At 32.7% G+C, this 25,842-nt stretch overlaps 2 protein-coding genes across 2 annotated transcripts in view; one reads left to right on the top strand and one right to left on the bottom strand.

Moving 5' to 3' along the window:
* The window catches only part of LOC132737491 (NF-X1-type zinc finger protein NFXL1-like), a 25,519-nt gene extending 15,360 nt beyond the window's left edge, over positions 1-10,159 (bottom strand). The window contains exons 1-8 of the mRNA XM_060724787.1: positions 10,059-10,159; positions 5,898-6,132; positions 5,127-5,297; positions 4,495-4,595; positions 3,780-3,913; positions 3,216-3,394; positions 880-1,041; positions 447-547 (exon numbers count right to left, since the gene is read on the bottom strand). Coding sequence (XP_060580770.1) covers positions 447-547; positions 880-1,041; positions 3,216-3,394; positions 3,780-3,913; positions 4,495-4,595; positions 5,127-5,297; positions 5,898-6,123 — 1,074 coding nt within the window. The 5' untranslated portion in view covers positions 6,124-6,132; positions 10,059-10,159. The remainder of the gene's footprint in view (positions 1-446; positions 548-879; positions 1,042-3,215; positions 3,395-3,779; positions 3,914-4,494; positions 4,596-5,126; positions 5,298-5,897; positions 6,133-10,058) is intronic.
* LOC132737481 (ubiquitin-protein ligase E3A-like) lies at positions 10,092-25,842 on the top strand. Its single transcript, XM_060724777.1, has 11 exons — positions 10,092-10,274; positions 14,124-14,174; positions 14,401-14,831; positions 15,487-16,724; positions 18,993-19,137; positions 19,704-19,909; positions 20,553-20,720; positions 21,867-22,022; positions 24,708-24,781; positions 25,126-25,269; positions 25,716-25,842. Exons 1-11 carry the CDS (start codon positions 10,225-10,227, stop codon positions 25,834-25,836), a joined length of 2,784 nt encoding a protein of 927 aa, XP_060580760.1. The 5' UTR covers positions 10,092-10,224; the 3' UTR covers positions 25,837-25,842.

Here is a 25,842-nt window from a genome sequence, read left to right as displayed (position 1 = left end):
TCAAAATATTAAGCTATGAGCATACAATTGTGATTCCACAGACATAACATGTCTGCAAAGTTTCAAATGAACACTTTAAGAGTTTGTGAAGATGTATGTAGAACCTTGACCAGGAACTTTCTATGTTCATAAAAGATTTAAGTGAAATACCATCCTTGGTAAATGATATATGAAGTTAGTTCACAGTAAAGCTGTAACCAAATTACCTTGACACGAGAGCTAGAATATTTAAGGTCATAAATCATTCAATATCTACACAAAATAGTGTCTTTAATGTCATATGAGTAAAATAATTACTATGTCAAATGCATTACAAAATATTTCAATAGATCCTATATCATCCCAATATATAACCACATAAATATACTTTTAGTTTTTTAAATGGTAAAATAAACATTTGTTTTTCAAACAACAAAACAAAAATTACAATGAAAGCTTCTGTATACCTTATCACATTTCCATTGAGGACTAGCACATGGTCTTACTGCTGTAGTTTTACCACATTCACACTCTTGTTTACTTGTTTTAGGACATGGGGCACATTCACCTATAAATATTACAGTGTTAAAGTAAGGCTACAGATTCCTTGGCTATCAGATAATTATTTTTAGGTATAAATTAAAAACAGGCTGAGAAATGTAATATACCTGTATATTAAAGTTCAATTTAACAATCATTTATTAAATTGATACTCATACAACTAGGAACACTTTTAATTAATCTTTTAATTTGATTTCCAAAACCTTATCTTTTATTGTATGTTACATTATTACAGAAGAAGAATAATGACAAAAACTATTACACGTTTTTGTTCAAAAAAATCCTTTGTTCAAAGAAACAAAACAACAGGAAACTGTTGTTAGTAATTTTCTATGTTACCTGGATGACAGGCCTGTTGACAGGTATGTTGTTTGCACGACAATTGTTTACCACACACACCACCACAGGCCCATGCTCGTGTACTACATCTCCTCACCTGGGCAGCTGCGTTACCACAGTAACATTGTACCTTCAGTGTCTTAGGACATGGTGGACATGCACCTAATGATATATAATAACAAAATGTAGTAAATCAACATAGTACAAGAACTAGTTTGTCAAGAAAGCTTATAAAATCAAAAATTAATTTTCGTATACAGTAAACTCCACTAATAAAGATATCACTTATAACAATATTCAGCTTATAATAAGCTGTTGCAGCAGTCCTGACTTGTCTTCAAATTTGTTGCCTCTAGTATATAACAATTTCCGGATACATTAACATAAATTTGTCTTTTGAAAATATCCTTATAAGAGGAGTTTACTGTACGAGTGACTTCTGTAATGATAAACTTATACATGAATTTAGATATAAATTCTGAAACTATAATTTGTACTTTCAGACAGAAGAAAGCATTTCAATGCTAGTTATATAATTATCATATATATTTAAAAGTTATCAAACTCAAAATTTTAATCCAATCAATAGACAGGGAGAGCATATATTCTTTGACATATCTGTTTGTTCTTTTGTTATAATTTAATTTGGGCTATAACATAAAAGTCTTCAGAATAGGCCTCCAAACTTGACAGTTTAGCTCAAATATCTGGACCCACTGTAGGTCCTTTTCATGATGTTCATATAAAACCTACAGCTAATTTCAAAAGTATCTTATGTAATCGAATAAGATCATCGAATGATAATAGGTTTAACTGTGGAAATAACTTACATGTAAAATTTATTCGCTATAAATTCAAAGTGACATACAGTTTATTACTGACAAACATGTAAGCTCAGTTATTTGGTTGTGAGAATATTTAGAAATTGAATATTTCTATTTATTAAAAAAATTTATGTAATACCATTTTGAAAGCATTAAGTAAGTTCACAGTAACTGTATTTTATTCATAACCCCAGGACAGAAAGTAATCAAATTTTTTTCAGTTTTTTAATTTATGTTGTTTCTAATTTACGCCTTTTCCGAATATTTCATCATTAGATTTCTGACATTTCTGGAAGCCCCGATTAAAATTTCTTCAATTCCTGTTAACAGTCATTTAAATCAACTGTAAAAAAAATATGCTACATTGTATTTATAATCAGTAATTTCAAAACACAAATAACTTTTTTTTGGGTAAAATAATAATTTCTTTAAAACAACACAAAATTGTTCATTGACAGCTTCTGAATCCTTTCACTTTATAGGTACATGGTCTAACTGTGTTTTTAGAAACAACACTTTGTTTATTGTTAGACATGGGGTATTATGTGACTTATAAATTTTTGTTAAAGTTCAAGGAGATTTCTGTATAGTTTATTTTGTAAAACAAGACCAGACAGGATGTAATTCCTTGTTTAAAGTTGAAGTTTAATCATTTTTTTTTTTAATAATCTGCTAAATATAATAATAGGTAAAATTTGAAATTTATTTTAATAGTAATGTTTATTTTGTCAAAATATGATTTACCTTCAATTTTATTGTATTTACTTTGAATATTGTATCAAATATTTACCTTTGTTATGTATCATGTATAGGATAAACCTAACCAAATGTTCTGTTGTTGTAATCCAAGGCTCTGATTGTAATCCTTATGTGTTCCTGGATCAAGGTTACAATGTTGGTTCATCCTACAATTTTAACAAAACACCACCAAAGCCTTGCTGGTATAATTTCTAACCCTGAGCGCGTAAACATCAAAACTACCTTCAGTAGTCTTAGAATTGGAAAGCTCCTTTAAATATTTGGAAATATATTAAACAATAAGCAAAGTTTTCAACAAAAGCTGTTATTTTTTACTTTTTTACCTAAACAAAATTAGACCAAAGTAATCAAATTTGATGACGTTCTATGCTTTACTTGTGGGGAAAAATCCTACAGGTGCTTCCTGCATAAGGCCGATTATGAATGTGCTGGAAACCTACTTCTGTAAGTATGAAAAACCACAGGGTTAGGGGAAGTGCGTTTGAAGTCAAACAACCTATAACCACTCGGATGAACCTTATGAAAAGCGTTGTTTATTAATTCTAAAGAAAATGGTTATAGTTAATTAAACCGTGTTATATTATGATTTAATAATATGAGTTATACAGTAAACTTTTGTACAATTTTTTGAAAAATTCAGAATGGCAGTGTTACATACTAAGGTGCTGGCCTATCTGACTTGATAAACCTATCAGCAGGATATCCCTACAAAATAAACAAGTTTATACAGTATACAGAAGCTTCAATATTTACCTGGATGACAGAGAAGTAGACAAGTATGACCACAGTCTGGTTTCAGTTTTCTGGCACAAGTCTGACCACAAGAATGGGGAACGAGCCATGGATCAAACTGGGGATCTTCTACTTTACCACAATAACACCAGTACCGTGTAGGACGCTCTCTCTGATTGTATTCTAAACGACATTTTGGACTAAAGAAACAAAACAACAAAAAACATTATATCACATGAAAGGTTAAAAAGCCTTAGATTAAAATTCCTGATTTTAAAATTTAGCAAAGGTAGGGCATGTTTTGCAATATGAATACTTTTCTTAACCTATCATAACTTATTATAAGTTAATTTGCTATAATCCCCCAAGTTATTTTAAACAAGTAAAAAGATTTGTTCTCCATTTTCATTTTATTTAAACAGATAGTTCTGCATATTTTAAGTGTATTATTATGATGCCATTTTCTAACATGTATTCTAACATGTACAAGTTGATAGGAAAGAATTGTAAAACTTCTGCCTTATATACTTCACACAAAGTAAATATGGTAAAATGAAACATCCTATAATAATATTGTGTAAATACCAATGCCAGGGAATGTCTTCTGGTCGGACATTATCATCATCTGACTTGTAGATCTGCTGGTAAACACCGTCTTTCACCCACTTCTGTATACACTGTATGTGAAATATTGCATAACAACCTTCACAGCTCCAAATCTGTACAAAGAAAACAACAATAGTTTATCTTTAATTTGTTTAAGTTTTCAATTCCTGGTATTGGTGTTCATGTGCATATGTTTACTGAAATAAATATTTCTATCCAAAATGGTCTTTTAATTTTATGGTTCTAGGACATTCGCACTCTGGTCCAAAACCACCAAAACCAACCTTGATATTATCATGATAAATGATAAATAAGTATTCCAAGTTCCATGTTGGTACTTTGCATAGTTTTGAAATTACTGTATAAGCAATTTTGACAAAAATTCTATGTTCAAAAGGGGCATAACTCTAAAGATATAGCTTTCAGAATCATGCACATTCTCTTTAAACTGCATTATTCTTGTCATGATAAACAAGTATTCAAAGTTTATACCTATTAAAATCTGTATTAAAAAGTTTGCTTACTGACAATACAAAGATCATAAAAGCTTGAGCTTCAATGTAAATCACTTGTGCATTCATCATTTCTTCCCCTCCAATCTCCATCAGTATCTCAATAGTGTATTATAGTATATACATGTATATTATAGATTCATATCTACTGATATTTTTATAACTATAATTTTGATACTTACTGGGTCTGTTTTCTTGATAGTTTCTATACAGACAAGACAAGCTGAAGTTCCTGAACGGAATGAATGTAATAGTGTATCCTGTGCAGCATCTACATCAGTTGCTACAATTATAAATAAGAACTGCTAAAGTTATAAATAAGAGCTGCTAAAATTATAAATAAGAACAGCTACAATTATAAATTAGAACTGCTACAGTTATAAATTTGAAGGTCTACAATTATATACAAGAACAGCAACAATTGTAAATAAGAACGGCTACAGTTATGAATAAAAATGGCTATAATTTAGTATAAATAAGAATGGTTACAACTTTATAAATTTTGGCCGACTATTGTTCTTCTCAAGTTATAGATAAAAACAGGGAATTTACAAAATGTGTCACTGTAGTGTAAACTTGACCTCTGACAAATGAACTCAATTTCAGTAGAGGAAATCTTTTGGCCATGGGCTATGTCCTTACAATGGTAAATAAAATTAAACCACAGGCTATTTCTTCTCAAGCCTCTATTGAACAAGAACAAAGAAGAGGTGACATAAATACTGACCAACACTATCACAGTATGCTTTCAACTTTTTAAAAAAATGAAATTTAATACAATCATGAATGTAGTTAAAGATGAAAATTTATTTACAGTCTGTGGATGAGTAGGTATGGAAAACTTTTTCTAGAACATCACTGGCAATGTCATCTTCATCAGAAGAGTTGTCTTCCTTGTCAATATCTTCATCCTGTAGATGGCGTTTAATTGATTCCTGATTCTGCTGGCTAGCATACTGAAACCTTTCCTCTGCACTTGGTTGATCTATACATGAAAATATAGTGATGAAAGTAATTTTCCTCATAGTTAATCTCCTCAAAGGTACTTATCAAAAGAACAAGAAAAAATCTTAAATTCTATCACTTAAAGTATGTCAAATATTGAGATGTAAGTAATTTACATAACAATCTATTCAATGGTACTTAACAAAAGAACAAAAAAAAAATCTTAAATTTCATCACATAATGTATGTCAAAGCAAAGAGACATAGTCTATATTCACTAAAAAGAAAAAAAAATCTCTTTTAATCTTACATTAATTATATACCATTATATAGTTTTTCAATTAAACAAGTCACTAACATTAACAGAATCGATGCCAACTTTTGCTTTTTTGGATGACATAATCTGTTTTGTCATGTAAATCTTTATAAATTATATATAATCTCCATGCTGTATCAGTGAATGTATGAACTGGAAACCAAAAATTGTATTTATGACTTTCAAACAGAATGATATGATATAAATCTCACTGATACTTTGCAATATCTCACCAATAAACTTAAGATAATGATCAATCTTAATGATGCTAATGAACTAGGACCATTAGTTACTGTTGTAGGCAGCTTAATATATCATATTTTACCTCTTTGTTCTGGTTGATTGTAAGATTTTTTTACAGCACCTCTACCTCTCCCAGATCCTTGGCTATCAGGCTTTACACCACCTCTCAAATCAGCGGCTTGATTAAATCCTCTAGCCCAACCTGTGCTATTCTGCACATGGTTATTGGTATTTTGGTTCTGTGATGGGAGATTTCCACCTCGTCCTCTCCCCCTGCCTTTCAAATATGTTGGAACATTAGCCATCATTCAGTGAATCTGAAGAAATATAATAATGATTAATACAACTTCCAACATGTAAGGTATTCATGTCATGTTCAGCTTTGAACAACTAAAGCAATAATGTTTTACTCTCTATTTTCTGTTTTAGGGGTAGTTGTAACAAATTTCTATATTAAAAACAGTGGAGGGGTGAGAATCTGTTTACACCTGAAGTAATATTGATCCAATACAAACTTTGCAACAGTAAACTTGGTCAATTTTTTATTACTAGTAAAAACAACAATCTTTTTTTAAATTTCTCTGACATCATGCAATTAATTTTGTTAAATTTTGTCTTTTGTATAAAATAGAGATTTACATGTTTTATAAAGGATTCTAACACGACCCGCATTTTTCCCTATTGAACATAGAAGAACCGAAAGTGTGTGTTATTATGCTATAAAATCACTGACGTTCTATATTTAGACATGTGACGTAATCATTATACATGTGACGTAACCACTGAAAATGTGATGCACTGACAATAAGTACGTAAACAAATCAGGTGCAATTTAGCTAAATATCAGGTACGGCAGCATTTATTTGTTGATGTCGTGTTAGAATCGAAATAATATATCCAAATCAGTGATTTTATTGCTTGATAACTGTTAACATCACTGTTTGTCGTTTGGATGCGCATCATTATATCACTCGGGCTACGCCCTCGTGATATAATTCTTAGCATCCGAACTCCAAACAGTGATGTTATTGAGCAATAAAATCACAGTTTGGGATATATTATTTCTTAAATGTCATGCATATTTTGTAAATAATGAATTTAACAGTTTGTAGACCTTATACTTAACAACACATTGCAAAGCATCAGTGATCATAAGACAAGCTAATAATAAAAATTTAATTACCAACTCACTAAAAACAATTCTATTAGAAATGCTTTAGCCTCCTTTATATATGATCCAGTTCAAATGAATTGGACAACCTGTAATCTTTATCAGTGTGGCATTAATCAAAGAAAATCAAAAGCAGTGCACAATATATGATACATTCATACACGTTAATTTACATGGTTGTTGTGACGTAGTGTCTACTACCTACTGGCACTACCAAATAACAGTTTTTATAATCCTTTTAAAAAAAAAAGTGACAGGCACCATGTGCTTAGATAAACATGGCGAACAATTTGTTCCGTGGAACTACTTATAAAATTGTATGTCACCTTGCTGTCAATTAGAAACACACTATTAAATCCGCTATCATACAGTACATGGAAAGATACTGTTTATCACTGGTCAATGACTTTGCTAGGCACAGTTTACATTTAATAGACAGGTGCTGTGTATGTTGGCATATTTTTACTTATATTTCTATTTTTCTTGTTAACACATTAATATCAAGAATTTAATCTCTGAGATCAGGGTCGAAATATGGCAATTTTTCAGTCTTGTCTGGTTATCACAAGTTTGTTGTTTCGTAACTTTTTTTGTAAAACTTCTTTATTTTTCAACAGAACAAATATTTTCTGTTCTGGTCCGACCATCGGACGGACACTTTTTAAACATTTTTCCTTACAGATTTCATAATTTCAAAGCTACAGATCTGAAAATTTGACACAGTACAGCTAGGTTTTTCTCCTAACTAACAAACTAGTTTGTTTATTACTTATTATGTTGACACTTATGTCTGAGGCCCGTCAAGGAGGGTATCTAAATTACCTAAATTGAACACACTACAGCAGTACCATGTGCCTGGACAGATATGTAATGAGGTTGATTTAATTAAGATAAATGCTTGGGTGCTTTAATTTTAAATTTTCAACATGATATTCAATATATCAGCAGCAAATGCCGAAGTTTTGGATATTCTTTTGTTTACTCTGCAAAAGATTACAGCTAGTATAAGAGGTCAGGCAATGCATTCTTGATGTCCAAATTACCAACGTCAACATTCTTGAAATAGTCATTAACATATTACCATTTATGAAAGTAGAAATTAATTTTATTACTTAATGATAGATTAAAGAAGAAACATGCATTTATTGTTGATAAAAAAAGTGACTGATAGATCGTCAACAACTGAACAAAGAAAACAACTAAATCAGGCATTTTTGGGACCATCTGGGTTTGATTGTTGTTCAGTTTTGGTGGACCCAGGGCCGACAAAATCTGATTATGACTTACTTGTCTGTTTTTATGTGAAGCATTTTTTAACTTGTCCGACTCCATATGATATTTACATAGTTTATTCTTGAAAATTTTTACTTGTCCATACAAGCTGTGGGACAACCTGGGCAATAAGGACAATTGAATTTGCCAGCCCTGTGGACCCCAACCAATAAATAAATTCACACTTAAGTTCAAGAAATTAACCATAGTCTAAGTGGTTGGCATAAATATAATGGGGAAGTTTTCAGATGAGACCGCACCTTTGGGCACCGGCCACCCTCATTTTTTATGGTACTCAATGATAATTGCCAGGGTATTCCGATTACAGAACAATCGCAACTTTTCGGCTTAATAGCGAGCTCGACAAGCTGGCCCAAAGGGCCTGCTCGCAAAGCGAGCTTTACGGTAATGCGAGTACCTGCTAAGTGATGGTTTTGAAAACTTTCGTCCGAAGTACCGAATTAGACACAACGCAACTTTTCGAATTACAAGATAACGATTAAAGCCGATGTACTCTGTCAGATTAAAAACGGAAGCGTAGACTGGTGTCCTGCTTATTTATAAAGGAACCATAATAAAAGGGGGAACCAGAATAAACGGAAGCAGTGTATAAAATAACGAATGACAATTTTAAAACGGAAAATGTAAAATAAAAATAAATGATTATTTTATACTATTTCACGACACGGTAAAAGTAAATCAAGCTCGCTTTGAGGCTTTGTCTTTTTCATATTAATAATCATCTAGGTGTTCCAAATGAAAATGGAAGTGGTGCATGAAATACAGAATGACATATTTACTAATACGGGGAAGTCAAAGACCTATACCTATCAAAGAAATTTTCAGTGTCAGTTCTAGTCGGGCGCCGCCATTTACAATGTAACTCAATGATAATAGGCGGGGTATTCCGATAACGGAACAAATCTCAACTTTTCGGATTAATACGGGGAAGTCAAAGACCGGGCCCGCGAAGCGGGTCCGGGCTTTGGCTTGCCCGGCTATAGACTACACGTGTATATTTAAAAGAAAATCACATAAAAAACAATTAAAAAATATATAAAATTCTATACCTATCAAAGAAATTTTCAGTGTCAGTTCTAGTCGGGCGCCGCCATTTACAATGTAACTCAATGATAAATGGCGGGGTATTCCGATAACGGAACAAATCTCCACTTTTCGGATAAATGATAATCGCCGAGTGTTCCGAATGAAAACGGAAGCGGTACATGTAATACCGAATGACACCTTTAAAACGGAAAGAATGAAAGGAATTTTTAACGACTTCCCCGTCCATAGGCTTTGCCTAATTTCATATTAATAATCGTCGAGTGTTCCGAGTGAAAACGGAAGCGGTGCATGTAATACCGAATGACAACCTAAAACGGAAAGAATGAAAGGATTTTTTAACGACTTCCCCGTTTATAGGCTTTGCCTAATTTCATATTAATTTAGATCTTTTATTTAAACGAAAAATGCAAGATAAACGTTTTTTTATCTGACTTCCCCATTCATAAGATTTGGTTATTTTCATTGACATTTAAATATATAATAGGTTTTTGTTTGTTTGTATTCTATTTTCGGGTTTTTAATGAAATTGAAAAAAATGAGTACGTATTGACTTGGGGACGTTTTGGTGTTACAGACGTATTCACTTTCCACTTTGAATGAAATAAAGATATTTTGAAGAATACCTTATATACATTTTGATATATCAAAAAATTAAGTTTTGAAATTGTAAGTTCAGTAATTGTATAAAGCACCAATAATTATAAAGGAACAGTTGAATTAATTTGACGTTACCGAAATATGGAAGCTGACATTTTCACACTGGAATTATGGGAGCTTTATTATTACTTCCGCAAGATGTCGCTTGTCTGACAGTTTGGGTTTTCCGCATTTAATTCAGTATTTTTTCTTAGTTGGAAGCCCTAACAGTTAATGACAAATACATATCCAAAGTCTTCGTATGAATAATAAAGCATCAAGCTTGAACGAAAGCGGAAAAGACGGCGCCAGGTAATGAAAGAGCCAGTTACATGATGCTAGCACTTGTGGGTGGGGTAATTTTTGAAATCGAAAACATATTCTTTAAAAAGAAATTTTAAATAATGACAGTTTATGTGTTGTTAACAAGCGTTTATCAAATGTTTTTTTTAATTGCCAATAGTATGTTGCTCTTTAAATAATCCTTTGTAAATGACTGCAAACAGAAAATAGCCAAACATCTCTACTTAGCTTACAGGACAAGAACTTGAAGAAGCTTTTTTTAAGTTGGTTTACAAATTAAAACAAACATTAGCTTAAACGCTGTTTACCAAAGGTAAAGCTTGAGGTCTTCAGTGTACCCATTTATATACTGTGACTTGATGTGGACGCTGAAGCCATGCCAGTAGGGAAAGTCTACGAATCCGGGTCAGCTCGGCCCTAAAACGTACTCGGCCCCCGAGTCAGCTCGGCCCTATTCCAACTCGGCACGGGTCAGTCAACTCGGCCCACTTTTTTATTATTAATATTAAGGTTTGTGTTATCACTATTTTTTGGTATTATGAAATTATTTATAAAACACGGATTGGCATTTCAGAGGTTTTTCTTATAAGTAGAATTGCGAGTAAAGATTACCGATTGCGTATATCAGTGTATTTCTGACTCGTGGTAGGTTTAACCGTACGGTAAATTTAAATACATTCAGTGTCAAACAATGTGTTGAAATAAATACTGAGAGGAAGCTAAGGTCAGCTTTTAATTGGTGTAACAAATTTTAAAATAGGACATTTAATCGCCCCAAACTAGCGATTTAAACACGGCTAAATTTGCATTCTTTTGCAAGCGAAGGGAAACTAAGGAACTTTTTCACTCGATATACCTCAGTTATTTACGTAGTTCAACAGAGAGAGTTTATAAATATAAGACAAATAAATAACATTTTTTTTCTAAATTTATCTATATACTTTATTTCGGCAGAAGTATAATTATATAATAATAAGATATTTCTTATTATTCATTTACCGTAACAACATGCAAAGCAAAGTTAAAACGTTATATATATTTTGTAAAGGGGGCCGAGTTGACCCGTGCCGAGTCGGTATAGGGCCGAGTTGACTCTTTTCCAAAGTCTACTAGTACTAATTAAATCATGCCAGGAATGTGACATGTTCATATATATGCATTTAATTATTGAGCATACAAACTATGTATAATGACTATAATCTGTTGATTAGCCAGGTATCTTCTAACTTCTTTTTTATAGAATTATTACTTTTTTGAATGTTTAAAAAGGGTGATTTATTGACAGTTTTATTTATAGATGGAGAAGAAACTGTGACATCACACACTTAAATTCAGTTTCTGCGGAAAGTTATTCACAAAAGTTATATGTCACAGGATTTTCATAGATTTGAGTAAAAGTAGCCTAAATACCACCATATTGCATTGCATTCCCGGAGGTAAATCAACAAAACAGACAAAGCATTTTTTACTAATATAAGTGCAAAAGTTATTTATCATAAAGGTACAATACACACTTTTCCACACAAATACTTCTACCATGAAAATCCCTGTCGGCAATGTAAACATTAATTCACAGATATTGCTGAAGTTTAACGAGAGAGCGCAAAATTGGAGATCAGTGGGAAATGCCCATAATCACCATAGGGCGCAAAGGATTGTGGGTCTGAATCTGACTATCGTCTATTTTCAGTGCTTCCTATCCATTCTATATATATCTGTGATTATATTGAACTATGAGTTTGAAATCATTTCAACAAATATGAACTAGTACATTACTACTCTAATCGGTTCTTGCAAATTACATCATACAAGATATCTACTATATGACATGGCCAACATAATTTGGTGTAATTAATGCTTTGCAGTTTAATAGTCAATTTTATTGAGAGTATTAATATTTTCATACTTTAAATGGTAAAGAACAATATTGAAAACATTGTTTTATCGAAGAATTCACAAGAATTAATGGAAAAAGGGTATTAACCGTATTTGCAAATGAAAAATACGGTTAAATCAACAATGGCTATTCTGGATAGGTTTCGTTATGGATCTGGTCCAAAACTTTAATGTCGCATGAGATGAATTTATATAACAGAAATGTTATACATGACAAGAGTGGCATATAAAGTGTTGAAAGCTAGAACTAACGTGACTGCAAACCATCTGACACTTAAAGATCCTGTAACACATTTTTTTCATGGTTTTATTCCATAAATATGATGCTCAAATTAAGATTTGTCAATATTGTAAGTTCCAAAAAGCATTATTTATAAAAATATTACTGAAATTATCATTTCATGTAAATAAAGGGAGGTAATTAGAAATTTATTTTCTATAAATTCTATTTCAAATTTTCCAATAAGAAATGAATGCATATAATTAATTGATTAAATATAATGTTCACAAATATTTGCACTACACATTTTACATATTCTTCGATGTTTGAAAATTATTTTATTTATAATTTGCATAATTATATACATATATAATTTTTTGAAAGTGTGGTATACACACAGTAACAATATCAATCACAAAACATACAGGATCTTTAATGATTAGTGAGGCCCATGTGATCTACATTTTTAACTTGTTATAAAAGAATTGTGTTTTTAGGACATAGCGACAAAGTTTAAGGGCTGCTATTGCAAACACAGATACTTGAGGGTCTGTTCTAGGAACCAGCTGGATATGTTCCACCTGACCTTGGGACTTGACCCATAAAAATATTAAAATGCACCCATTTGACCTCTCATGAATTTGCCAATTTATCATTTTTCATTAATTGACCACAGTGACTGTAAATAATCTGTTGCAGAATGAAAAACACTACTTGTCAATATTAGTCATCAATTTGTCTGGCCTATATCTGCAGCAGGGAATGAAGCATCCACCTAAAGTTGGTTTAAGTCAATTAACATGTGGTTATCAGCTTGATTTGAGAATTGATAATGGAAGTAGATTTTTTATCAAAACATATAACAATTGATTATTATTTAGTGGTGTAATATTGATTTTGCAATTTCAATTATTTAAAACTTTTTTGTTTGATAATGCATTGTTATTTAATTTCATTCCTAGAAAAAACATTCAAATCCCTTTAATAACTTCTTTAATGTAATTACAGTATATAAAGCAGGAAGTAATTACATGTATTATTGTGCACAAAAGCTTCGAGTTATAAATGTTGAAGTACTAAATGGTATTATCATTTAAAAGTATAACAAGAACTGCCAGCGGAAAGCGTACACTACTTTTTTTAAAGCTGGATAGTTAAAATAGAAGCAACATTAAAAAGATGTTCGCATATAATTAAATACTCCCTTACTAAACTACTCAAGGGAATGGGTGATACTTCACATACTTACTTTAATAAGAGCATAATAGAAAGTTACAGTTCAAGGCCAAAAGCCCATGACATTTATTTTGACAGAATTATGGCCTTTTTTGAATGTAGAAAATGTTACATTAATATCAAGGCTTTTGTTTTGCTTTCAAGCACTGAGAATAGTCAAGCATGCTGTCCTAAAGACAGCTCTTGTTATAAGTTTGAAATTTGCATAATGCAGTTTTAGGATTTGTGGACGATGGTTTGCATTTGCCTCTTTTTGAACAGGTTCAAACAAACCAAGTCTTTCTATGTTGGGGACGTTTATACTTAATTATAGTTTTTGCTAAATTTATAATGTTTGAAGTTAAGATGAGCTTCTGGTCAGACTTCAAAAAGTACATCAGAATTATCTATATTGTTTTAGAATTACTGACTTGTATGCCATATACTTTGCACTTAATACAATTAATACAAATGTACTAATTAATACAATCATGTAAATTTTTAATTGTAGAACACTTGTATTTCAGTGCCCTGGATTCTGAAGGAGCTACATCACAAACAAAACTCCAAGAAGAAATGTAAGTTATCTTAGTAGCTTTCAGTTTATTTGACCATTATGATTAACTTTTGTGAACTTGATAGTGCCAAATGTTTATAAATTACATGAAATTGTTAAAGAAAAATCTTTGGACACAACATGCTTTACTGATTGAGGCAATGAAATTTATTCTGAAAGTTCCTCACTGCATATTGTTTTAAACGACTGATTGAATTATTATAAATGTGATGATTTATTTTATTCAGGAAGCGGGCAGCAGCAAAACAGCTGATAGAGGCGTACTATTTCCAGCTGACAGATGGATGTGGCAATGGCACATGTACCAATGAAGTGTGTGCATCCAGTCCTAGTTTCAACCTTAGAGACAAAGACAAAAATGCTCTTGCTCTAATGTCTATTGAATTGTTCAAACAAAAAGCTCAATTATGTGAAAACGAGAGAAATAAGATAGCCCGGTTACCTGTGAGTAGAGAGACAAGTCCAGTAGGGGCAACATCAGCAGCAACGCCACCTATAGGAGGAGAAACTCTGACCGGCGCATCACCTTTAGTTGTAGAAACTCAGCCTGGATCTTCTAAAGATGGCTTCATTGATTTAAAAGCCAAAACCTCCCTGCTAACTACTCCATACAAATGTGCTGGTGTAACTGCGAAATCTACACCTACAACCCCTACACGTAACTACTATTTTATTTACTTTTACTCATTATTTATATGTGTGATTATTCTCATATGTGAGATAAATTATAAGTGACTGAAGTTAAACATTTTGTTTCAGTTTCATCTCTACAATCAATTAAGAAATTTACTTAAAGCCTTATGTACTGTATAAGTGGTAAAGCTTGTAATGTGGAAATGTTCAAGATTTTTTTGATTTCAATAAGTTTGCTAATGAAAAGATCATTTTGTTTCATTTAAATATATTTAACTATGTCTATGCAAAAATTGATTAAGATCAATGTTTGGGTCTTTCGACTTAGATCAATGTCGAGACATCTTTCGACCTAGATCAATGTCGAGACATCTTTCGACCCAGATCAGTGTGGAGATACCTTTTGACCTAGGTCATTGTGGAGATGCCATTGATCTAGATCAATGTTTTACTTTAATCATTGTGGACCATGGTAGGATTCGTGTGTCTTGATATTTAAAAAAAAAAAGATTAATGTCAATTATGTCATTATAAAGCAAGATGGAGCTGGTGAGCATAAAGTTAATTCAATGTATACACTGTTATAATTCACAAGTAAGGTACAGGTTGCTTATTATTTGTATGTTATTATATCATGACATAGATTATAATTTTTTTATTGATATTGTTTGTGTTTTCAGAACCTAAAGATGTACCATATCTGAATGAGGAAAAACTTCTTGAAATATTGAAAGACTGTCAGAAAACAAATGATTGGTCATCATTAATCAAGATTATAGGAAGTGTATATAGCAATCCTGAGTCACTCATAAAGAGTTTTCAGCTTCAAAGTGGAGGACAGAAGAAAGAGAAAGTGAGTGATTTTGATAGTGATAAAGACATTGATGATGAGGATTCTGAATCAGGGGAGAGAATTCATGATAAGGTTTCAGATGTATGGCATCAACAGACGACAGGAAGTGATGTTAATGTTGATTTGTCGTCTTTACGACGCTGCTATGATTTCCTGATGGATATACCAGAACTCCCATTCCAGAATGCCCTGATCAATGCTCTACGTACACTTGCCAGTACATTAGATATGGACTTTAAATATACACGGCAAATAGAGAATGAAGCAAACTATTTAAACATTTTTGTGATAGTGTTAGAAATACCGTTGTTACATAGCCCGGAGTTTATTGAGGTTGCCTATCCAGACTTTTGCAAGGCTTTGGGTCAGTTGCCACTAAAGGGTCAAGTAAAGCTAGCACAGTATTGGGCAACCTTTGAGAAGGAAAGGTTGAAGGAAATGGTCCTATCATTGCAGCAAATGATAACAGTGAAACTGATAGATGGCGAAGCACGTTGGAACCAGGGCTGGACTCTGAACACGGAAGATGCCATCACTGGTCCAGTCAAAGTGATGAAAATTCTTTATTATGCAAGCATGTACGGGGGTATGAAGGATTCGAGGTCTGTTCTAGAGGAAGAGAGAAGAATTATTGAAGGTGAAAGTCATCTGCAGCATGAATTTCTTGGTGCTAGTGCCATGGGTCATGACTTTAAAGAGCCAAGACAAATTAAAGATGATCCTTTAGGGAAAGAGTTAGAAATCACACATGCTGACTGTAGGAGCCCACTAGTGGACTATGAGGAATTTGTCAATGAAACTCTTAATGAGCATATAAGTGTAGAAACAGACTATAAATTCAAGTTGGAAAGTGAAGAAACGCCAAGTAAATTTTCATTTGCTAACTATAGTTTTGTTTTGACAACTGCATCAAAACAGGCAAGTTTATATATGGACAATCGTATACAGATGTTCCGAGAAAGGCGTTCATCTATAATACAAACATTAGTACATGGAATGCCACCAATGCCGTTCCTTAGAATCCGAGTGTCCCGAGAACGTTTGATAGATGATGCTTTAGTTGCTGTGAGTATCCTTTACTTGTATTTGATGATTTATAGGTATATTTGATAGGTTGACCGTTCATAATATACTTTCCCTTGTGTATATGTAAATTTAATCATAAGTTATCAGGCCTCGACACTAACTTTTTTAGCAGGTGGTTAGCCGGACCACTACATTTGAAATAAAGGTGGTCCTTCCAGGAGTCAGGTGGTCAATTATTATTATGTCATTTTTACTGCAAAATTAGAAAAAATATGTTTAAAATTGATGACAAAGATGTATCATTAACCTTAAGAAAACAGATATTTTAGATATATATTTTTATCTAATCAGAAATAAAGAAGAGCAAGTTAGTAGATATTTTATCATAAAGTTATTTGGTTTTTTATATGTCATTCAAAAATACACAACAGGGCTCTTATTTATGTTCTTTAATTATGATAATTACATGTATCTTTTATAGATTAACATTTTTAATAAAACTAATAAATTATCTTAAAACAAGGAAATAGCCAGAGGATAAAAAAATAAAACTAATGTTATATATAACTATAGTTAAGCTTATTTTTCTCACAGATGTATAATACATATTTTTACCTCCCTGTTGCTTGTTGGTTGATATTTATTTTCAACATGTCATTGAGTATTTTTAACCTTTTAAAGTAATTTTAACTCTAGAGGAAATGGATCTCTATCGTTAAACAGTTAAAATAAAGATAAGTAGCAAAGAATTACTAGATGTATTTTTCCAGTTCCTTTTGTTTGCTGCCATTATTTAAGTATATGAACTTTTAAGTTTATCTTATATCCCATACAATATCATAACTACCATCGTCGGATGCCCACGGTTAATTAACACGTAATATAACCTAAATGTTACTGGTTCCACCGTAGGTATCCGACGATGCATAATTATTAGCATCATTTGAATGAATTTTGTACCTTAATTGATATCACAAAGTCTTAACTCTTTTAACTTGCATAAACCAAATTTTAGCGACTTAAAATGAAAGTTATAGATGACTTAAGAACTTCTTTAACTAATCAGATAATTAATGAACCATATACATGTACATCGGACAAATGATTTTAAAGAAAATGTTTATAACATGTTCTTGACCAAATCACCATTCTCCCAAATGAATCTGCACCAACCAGAAAATTCAAGTGGTCCGACGGACCAGCGGCTTTTAAAATTAGGTGGTCCTTGCCAAAATCAGGTGGTCTCGGACCAACGGACCACCGCTAATGTCGAGGCCTGGTTATACATTACATATTCAATTTAATTTGTTTATTTGTATATATGGCCGCTGGCCTAAACACAATTTATACAGCATCACATAAATAATTCATTGCATGTGGTTATGATCAGACTGTACAATATGATATTCAAAATAACAATTAATTATATACATGCATGTAACACTATTCAGAAATACTCGTACATTGTTCTCTCCCTTTAAAAGACTTAATTTAGATTGGTGTGAGAGAAACAATTTAGGGATGATTATGAGAGGTTTTGGTGATAAACCTGGATATTAATTGAACTCAGGAAGTAAATAAGTTTTAAATTTGCAAAATTCATTCAAGGTATATCTGTATTTATCTTCCTTGTTTTGAATGAAAATTAACACAATAAGCAATGATACCTGACACCCTGTAATCAATATGCTTTAACAATTGTGCAGGAAATATTTGATATTCTAGATTTTGTTCATGTAAATGTAAAATGTTTGAAGCATTCTCCCATTAATGTACTTTATTACCTTCTCAGTTGTTGATGTAGAAATGCTTTCCCATGGTTTATAGAAATATATCAGTGAATTATAAAACTGATAATTTCACTGTTTGAAACATTGAAATTATCAATTGGATAATTTCACTGTCGTGGTAAATGACTTCAAGTTGTATTATTATTTGGCGCGCTTTTTATTTAGTATTAGCTTTAAATGTCTTTTTCAATGTTTCTTTGCATATAATAAAAAGAAAATTTGTTTAGTTTAGTGTAAGATCAAAATATATTTCACGTCGTGAACACCAAAAGCTCACATTTCACTTGTGGCTGCGCCACTCGCGAAATATACCTTTTGGTGCTCACTCGGTGAAATATATTCCGATCATACACTGAACTAAACAAATATCCTCTATATATTTGTTATATATTAAGAATAAGATGTGTCTGTCAATACTTTCATTAGGTTTAGCATTAAAGAAGTGTAATTTATAGGCTGAAGAAGTATATATGATAATGGTATAATATATAATTACATATATATATTTATAAATCAGCTTGAAATGGTAGCAATGGAGAACCCATCAGATCTGAGGAAACAGTTATTTGTAGAGTTTGACGGTGAACAAGGACTGGACGAGGGAGGTGTCTCCAAAGAATTCTTCCAGCTCATTGTAGAGGAAATATTCAATGTTGACTTTGGTATTGTATTATTTATTATTTCATCATTTTACATCACTATGAACAATATGTTAGTATAACTTATCCACTGATTTGAAATATTTATATCTGTTAAAAATAGAATGACCAACAGCAACAAAATGACATGGATCTGTTGGGGAAAAAATATGTTTTAAAATGAAAATAGCTTGTTGAAATTCTAAAAAACAAACAGTCTAATGATTCTTATTAGAATGTCTATGGATAGTCTTTTTGAAACCTTAGAACAATATGACAGCTTGGTGTGAAAGGGTTGTATCTCCTTCTTTATTTAATATGAGTTACAACCCTTTCGCCAATGAAGCCATCAAATTCTATTTTTAATTTAATTTATTATATGTTAGTGATTTTGCTGTTACAATATGTGGGTCTTTCTGTTAGTAAAATATTTACTTAGAAAGAAAAATTTTAGATAATTTTTGTATGAGATACATGGAGCATTAACAATAATATTGACTAAGGACTAAATATGTTTGTTATACACAATAAGAAAATACATCTTGTTTATCATAGTATATATACATTAATATATATGTTATATATTTCAGGAATGTTTACATACAACAATGAGACACATCAGTTTTGGTTTAACTCGATGTCGTTTGAGAATGATGCTCAGTTTACACTGATAGGTATTGTACTAGGGCTGGCAATATATAACAGTACAATAGTTGATGTTCATTTTCCATCCGTTGTTTACAGAAAACTTGTGGGCAAGTTAGGAACATTCCAGGACTTGTCAGATGTAGACCCTGTAAGTGATTTCAAACTGTGTCCAATCTTTTCCTTATCTTAACAACTGATTTTTCTGCTTAATTGTTCTTAAGTTTCTCGTTTAGATTATCAAGAGTGTCTCAAGGTTTTAGTGGTCTTTGTTGAAAAGTTTTGGTTAAATTTATGTGATAAAGTGAAGGAAATTTTTAAAGTTTTAGTAAGAAACATTTAGGGTGTTTTAGATGTGGTCTAAAATCAGTTTGTTCAACTGATGAAATTAGGTCAATTATCAGTGCTGTTTTGTATGATAAAGCAGTTAAATACTTTACATTAAACAAATGGGGTGTCCGTGGCCAAGTGGTTAGGGTTGTTGACTTCAAACCACTTGCCCCTCACAGCTGTGGGTTCAAAAAACCTACAGGGACTTTGGAATCTTTCATCCAGCTAGCTTATGGAACGTCAGTGGTTCTACTCAGGTGCCCGTTTGTGCCTGAAATAATGCACGGAAGGGCACCCAAGGTCTTCCTCCACCAGTAAAGCTTGAACGTTTCCATATCACCTATACTGTGTCGGTGTGACGTAAAACTCAATCAAACAAACCAACATACATTAAACAAAAACTAAACATTGGTACCATATAGAGTATGTTTGAGTGAGTGTATAATAGCTGGGATATTTTACAGTGTCTGTCGAAGAGTTTACAGGAGATGTTGGATTATGAAGGTGAAGATTTTGAGGACGTGTTCATGCAGACATTCCTGCTCAGTTATAAAGATGTATTTGGCAGCACAATTACACAGGAACTTAAAGAAAAAGGAAATGAAATACCAGTCACACAGCTCAATAAAAAGGTAGGTGGCGGCATGGTCAAGTGGTTAACGCGTCAGGCTGGTAATTTAATGATCGCTAGCCGCGTGGATTTAAACCCCGTCAGGTTAGTCGTTGTTTCTTTAAGCAAGAAACTTTACACTCAATGCTTGAGTACTGGTTGGTTCCAGGAACCGATTTGAAAGTGTTTCTATAAGCTTATAGCTTCCTACACGATCTTCATTAAAATAAATTCTGTATAAACCAAAAAGGTAGGTAATCTAGTAATTTCCTATGATATTAAAAGTGGACTACTAACCTTAATTCTTGCGAATGTGTGTAAAAAAAAATTGCCCTGCTTTGAATTTAGAACAGTCTATTTGAATTTCATCAACAAAATAGAAAAATTGAGTTGGCAACAGTATATAGTGTAGTCAGACTGCACAGATCAGTTACCAGTTACCAGAGACTTAGACCTGTCTATACTGGTGGCAAATTACGTTTGGTTTCAACAGGTTATGGGTTAATTACGCTGAAGTTAAGATATAATAGTTTATATACATTTATTGCATTAATTTAATAATTAAATTTAGTGAAAAAGAGAAGGAAATGAAATTCATAACAGACAGCGAAAATTACTCTGTATCTTATAATAAGAGAACATGAACATGAATTATGACATTAATTAATTATAGGTTTATTGTGTTGAACTTCGAGGCCATTAATGTGTTTCTTCATTTTGGGGTTAGGAATAAGGGTGTAGAAGTTTAATAGTATTGAACCCCCCTGTAAGTGTTTTACAATTGCGTCTACTGTTTTGTAAAAAACAGTTTTTTTCTTTAGTGCAAACTACTTAATCCCCCCAGCGCCCTTCCCCTTGATAGTTGCATACAGCATTGGCACATGGTCCCATACTGTGGGATTGGCTTTCAGGTCTGTCACTCATCCACTTCCTATTTACCGACTTAGTTAAATTTTCGACATTAATGGTCAATAGTAAACATTTTTTGTAACATCACAGCCTCATGATTTTTGGTATACAAATGCAACCCAGCCTTTTCTGTCTTTGGCCCATTTTTGACATTTACAATACTGTATTCCTTTTTGACTTTCTTGTAGAATATGAAAATTGAAGAAATGTGTTACAGATGCCTAATGTTATATGTGTATGTAAATTATTTATATTTCAGGAATTTGTGGACCTTTATGCAGATTTTATCTTGAATAAGTCAATAGAGAAGCAGTTTCGTGCATTCCGGCGTGGGTTTCAAATGGTCACCAGTGAGAGCCCGCTCAAAATATTATTCCGCCCCAACGAGATAGAACTTCTCATCTGTGGTAGTGAGGTGAGTGTTAATTAATGTTTATTTGCTAGTTTTTAGCTCACCTGTCACAAAGTGACATGGTGAGCTTTTGAGATCGCTTTTCATCCGGCGTCCTTCTGTCCGTGGTCCTAAAACTTTTACTTTAAACGACATCTCCTCATAAACCGCTAAGCCAATTTTATCCAAACTTCACAGGAGTGTTCCTTTGGTTGTCAACTTTAAAAATTGTTCAAAGAATTTAATTCCAAGCAGAATTCTTTAGAAAACCGAAAGAGCTAGAGCTTAAATATCATGAAACATCATCTAGTCAGTGTCTACCAAGTTTGTTCAAATAAATGCCCAGTGGTCAAAATTGGCCCCGCCCTGGGGGGTCATTGACTTTCCTTATTTGTATAAAGTAAAAACTTAAAAAATCTTCTTTTAAACAAACCCAATGAGCTCGAGCTTAGATATTAAGCATGACACATCTTTTAGTGGGTGTCTACAAAGTTTGTTCAAATAAAAGCCCTGGGGTAAAAATTGGCCCCGCCCAGGGGGGTCATTGATTTTCCTTATTTGTATAAAGTAAAAACTTAAAAAAATCTTCTTTTAAAAAACCCAAATAGCTAGAGCTTAGATATTCAGCATGAAACATTTTCTAGTGGGTGTCTACCAAGTTTGTTCAGATAAAAGCCCTGGGGTAAAAATTGGCCCCACCCCAGAGAGTCATTGATTTTTGTGTCGCCTCTACGGAGTAGTGGCGACATATAGGGATCACTTCTCCGTCGTCTGTCTGTCCGTCTGTCCGTCTGTCCGTCTGTCTGTCTGTCTGTCTGTCTGTCCGTCTGTCCGTCCGTCCGTCACAAAACTTGTCCGGACTACTCCTCATAAACTACTGGTGCAATTTCATCCAAACTTTACAGGAATGATCAGTACCAAGTCTAGTTGTGCATATTGTCAGGATTTTCCGGTTCAATGATTTTTGTCAGAGTTATGGCCCTTTAATAATTTTTAATTTTAAAGTTTGTCCGGACTACTTCTCTTATACCACTAATGCAATTTCAATGAAACTTTACAGGATTGATCTGTAGCTCAAGTCCTTGCGCATATTGCACGGGTTTTCCGGTTGAATGATTTTTGCCGAGTTATGGCCCTTTGATAAAAAGGTTTCTTTTTCTGTGTGTTGCCAGATACACAAAAGCTTGTCCGGACTACTCCTCATAAACTACTGGTGCAATTTCATCCAAACTTTACAGGAATGATCAGTACCAAGTCTAGTTGTGCATATTGTCAGGATTTTCCGGTTCAATGATTTTTGTCAGAGTTATGGCCCTTTAATAATTTTTAATTTTAAAGTTTGTCCGGACTACTTCTCTATACCACTAATGCAATTTCAATGAAACTTTACAGGATTGATCTGTAGCTCAAGTCCTTGCGCATATTGCACGGGTTTTCCGGTTGAATGATTTTTTGGCCGAGTTATGGCCCTTTGATAAAAAGGTTTCTTTTTCTGTGTGTTGCCAGATACACAAAAGCTTGTCCGGACTACTCCTCATAAACTACTGGTGCAATTTCATCCAAACTTTACAGGAATGATCAGTACCAAGTCTAGTTGTGCATATTGTCAGCATTTTCCGGTTCAATGATTTTTGTTTGAGTTATGGCCCTTTAATAATTTTTATTTTTAAAGTTTGTCCAGACTACTTCTCTTATACCACTTATGCAATTTCAATGAAACTTTACAGGATTGATCTGTAGCTCAAGTCCTTGCGCATATTGCACGGGTTTTCCGGTTGAATGATTTTTGGCCGAGTTATGGCCCTTTGATAAAAAGGTGTTTTTTTCTGCAAAAAGCTTGTCCGGACTACTCCTCATAAACTACTGGTGCAATTTTATCCAAACTTTACAGGAATGATCAGTACAAAGTGGTTAGTCTAGTTGTGCACTGTCCGTCTGTCTGTCCGTCTGTCACAAAATTTGTCCCAACATGAAATTGGCCATCATGAGGCGACACATGTGATTACTGATCGCTCTTGTTCTTATTTGTATATAGTAAAAACTTAAAAAATTTTCTTATAAATAACAAAAATAGCTAAAGCTTAGATATTTATCATGAAACATCTTGAAATGGGTGTCTACCATGTTTGTACAAATAAAAGCCCCTGGTTTAAAATCGGTCTTGGCTCAGGGGCCTATATACAGGTGAGTGATTTCAGAGCCATCATGGCCCTCTTGTCAAAGCATTTATATTGTCATGAATGTATAACTCTAGTTTGCCTATACACCTGACCAGATAAAACTGTTATGCTATATTTGATACATTGGCCTTTAGGAACCTGGCATTATTAATGGAAAATTCTTAAGTCCAAGTGGAGTTTAAAGATTAGTGAGTTAAAACATTTGATCTGATTGTATGTAACTATTTCTATAACTTGCGTTATGTTAAATAAATACATAATTATTATTACTCTATTTACTAGATGTATTGATTATATTGTAAAAACTCCAGCAAAATAAGATGGAAGTAACCTTCTATCTATCTTCCATTAATGTCTATCCCCACGGGTATCAAGACATGTACATCTTGTGGAATAAAATAGACATTATGCTGAACAGGAATACAAGGCATTGTCTGTCTCACCTGTATGCCTGTCTATATTAATACAAACATTAGTGTTACAATCTAATTGAAACGTAAAACAGAGTTTTGGTTATTCTATGTTGTAGGACTATGATTTCTTTGCACTAGAGGAAGCTTGTGAATATGATGGAGGTTTTGACAAACAGTCAACAACAATCAGGTATGTTTCCATAGTAACTGTATACTTTATGATACTTTGATGAAAACAATATTATATGTGTAAATTAATTTTTAAAATGTTTCATTTTTCATAAGAATAGTATATCATGCTAAATTTAACTATTATATTTGTTCAGTTGAGAGAGTTGACCTATTTATCAGAAATAGGCACCACACTTATCAAGTAGACCCCCTCAGAACCTATTTTAATTCTTATATGATACTTATAATAGTCAAGTGCACTGTTGTACAGACAGCTCTTGTTATCTGAAGTGTTAATAATAGTTTACAATGGATGTATAAGAAGTTATAAGTTATTTAGACAGCATGATCTATATATTACAGACATTTCTGGGAGGTTGTTCACGGGTTTGGTGAGGAACAAAGAAGGAAGTTGATCCAGTTTACAACTGGCACAGACAGGGTACCTGTAGGTGGGCTCTCAAAACTCAAACTTATAATTGCAAGAAATGGCCCAGACTCTGAAAGGTACTGTAATATCTTGTGTTTGTTTATGTATGAGTTTGATGATAGCTTTACATATGATTGTTATTTCACAGTTTTGATGTTATAGACATTAAAACAGGAAGAAAACAATCATGTGATGAAAGAATGAAACCACAAATTCTTGATTGACTGAATTGTTGAAACTTCAATTTCTTGTTTAATTTTGAAACCACAATTTCTTGATTGATTGAATTGTTGAAGAAACAATTTCTTGACTGATATTATTTATACAACTTCTGAACTGATATAAATGTATAATGTCCTTAAAATCCCTTTTCTTGCTTTGTGGAGTTTGATTCTAATATATGTCTCTCCACTTCGTTCTCCCCATCCCCACTCATAAAATAGTCTTATATTCTGTTAAATGTCCTTAATTTCTGTTAAAATTATCAGTGAAAGAATAAGATATTATATTTGATATATTTCAGGTTGCCAACAGCTCACACCTGTTTCAATGTTCTTTTGTTACCGGACTATGAAAATAAAACAAAGTTAGAGGAAAGGTTGCTGAAGGCAATCACATACTCAAAAGGATTTGGAATGCTTTAAACTATG

Source organism: Ruditapes philippinarum, unplaced genomic scaffold (assembly GCF_026571515.1).
Source record: "Ruditapes philippinarum isolate M1 unplaced genomic scaffold, ASM2657151v2 ctg2402_1_1_1_1, whole genome shotgun sequence".
Lineage (NCBI taxonomy): Eukaryota > Metazoa > Mollusca > Bivalvia > Venerida > Veneridae > Ruditapes > Ruditapes philippinarum.
The sequence above is the reverse complement of the archived record's forward strand: the minus strand, read 5'-3'. Positions and strand labels throughout refer to the sequence as shown.

Coding starts and splice junctions, on each gene's coding strand:
- LOC132737481 (XM_060724777.1), top strand. CDS start 10,225: ATGAATAATAAAGCATCAAGCTTGAACGAAAGCGGAAAAGACGGCGCC. Junction 14,832..15,486: donor TACACCTACAACCCCTACAC/GTAACTACTATT, acceptor TTGTGTTTTCAG/AACCTAAAGATGTACCATAT. Junction 22,023..24,707: donor TTCTCATCTGTGGTAGTGAG/GTGAGTGTTAAT, acceptor TCTATGTTGTAG/GACTATGATTTCTTTGCACT.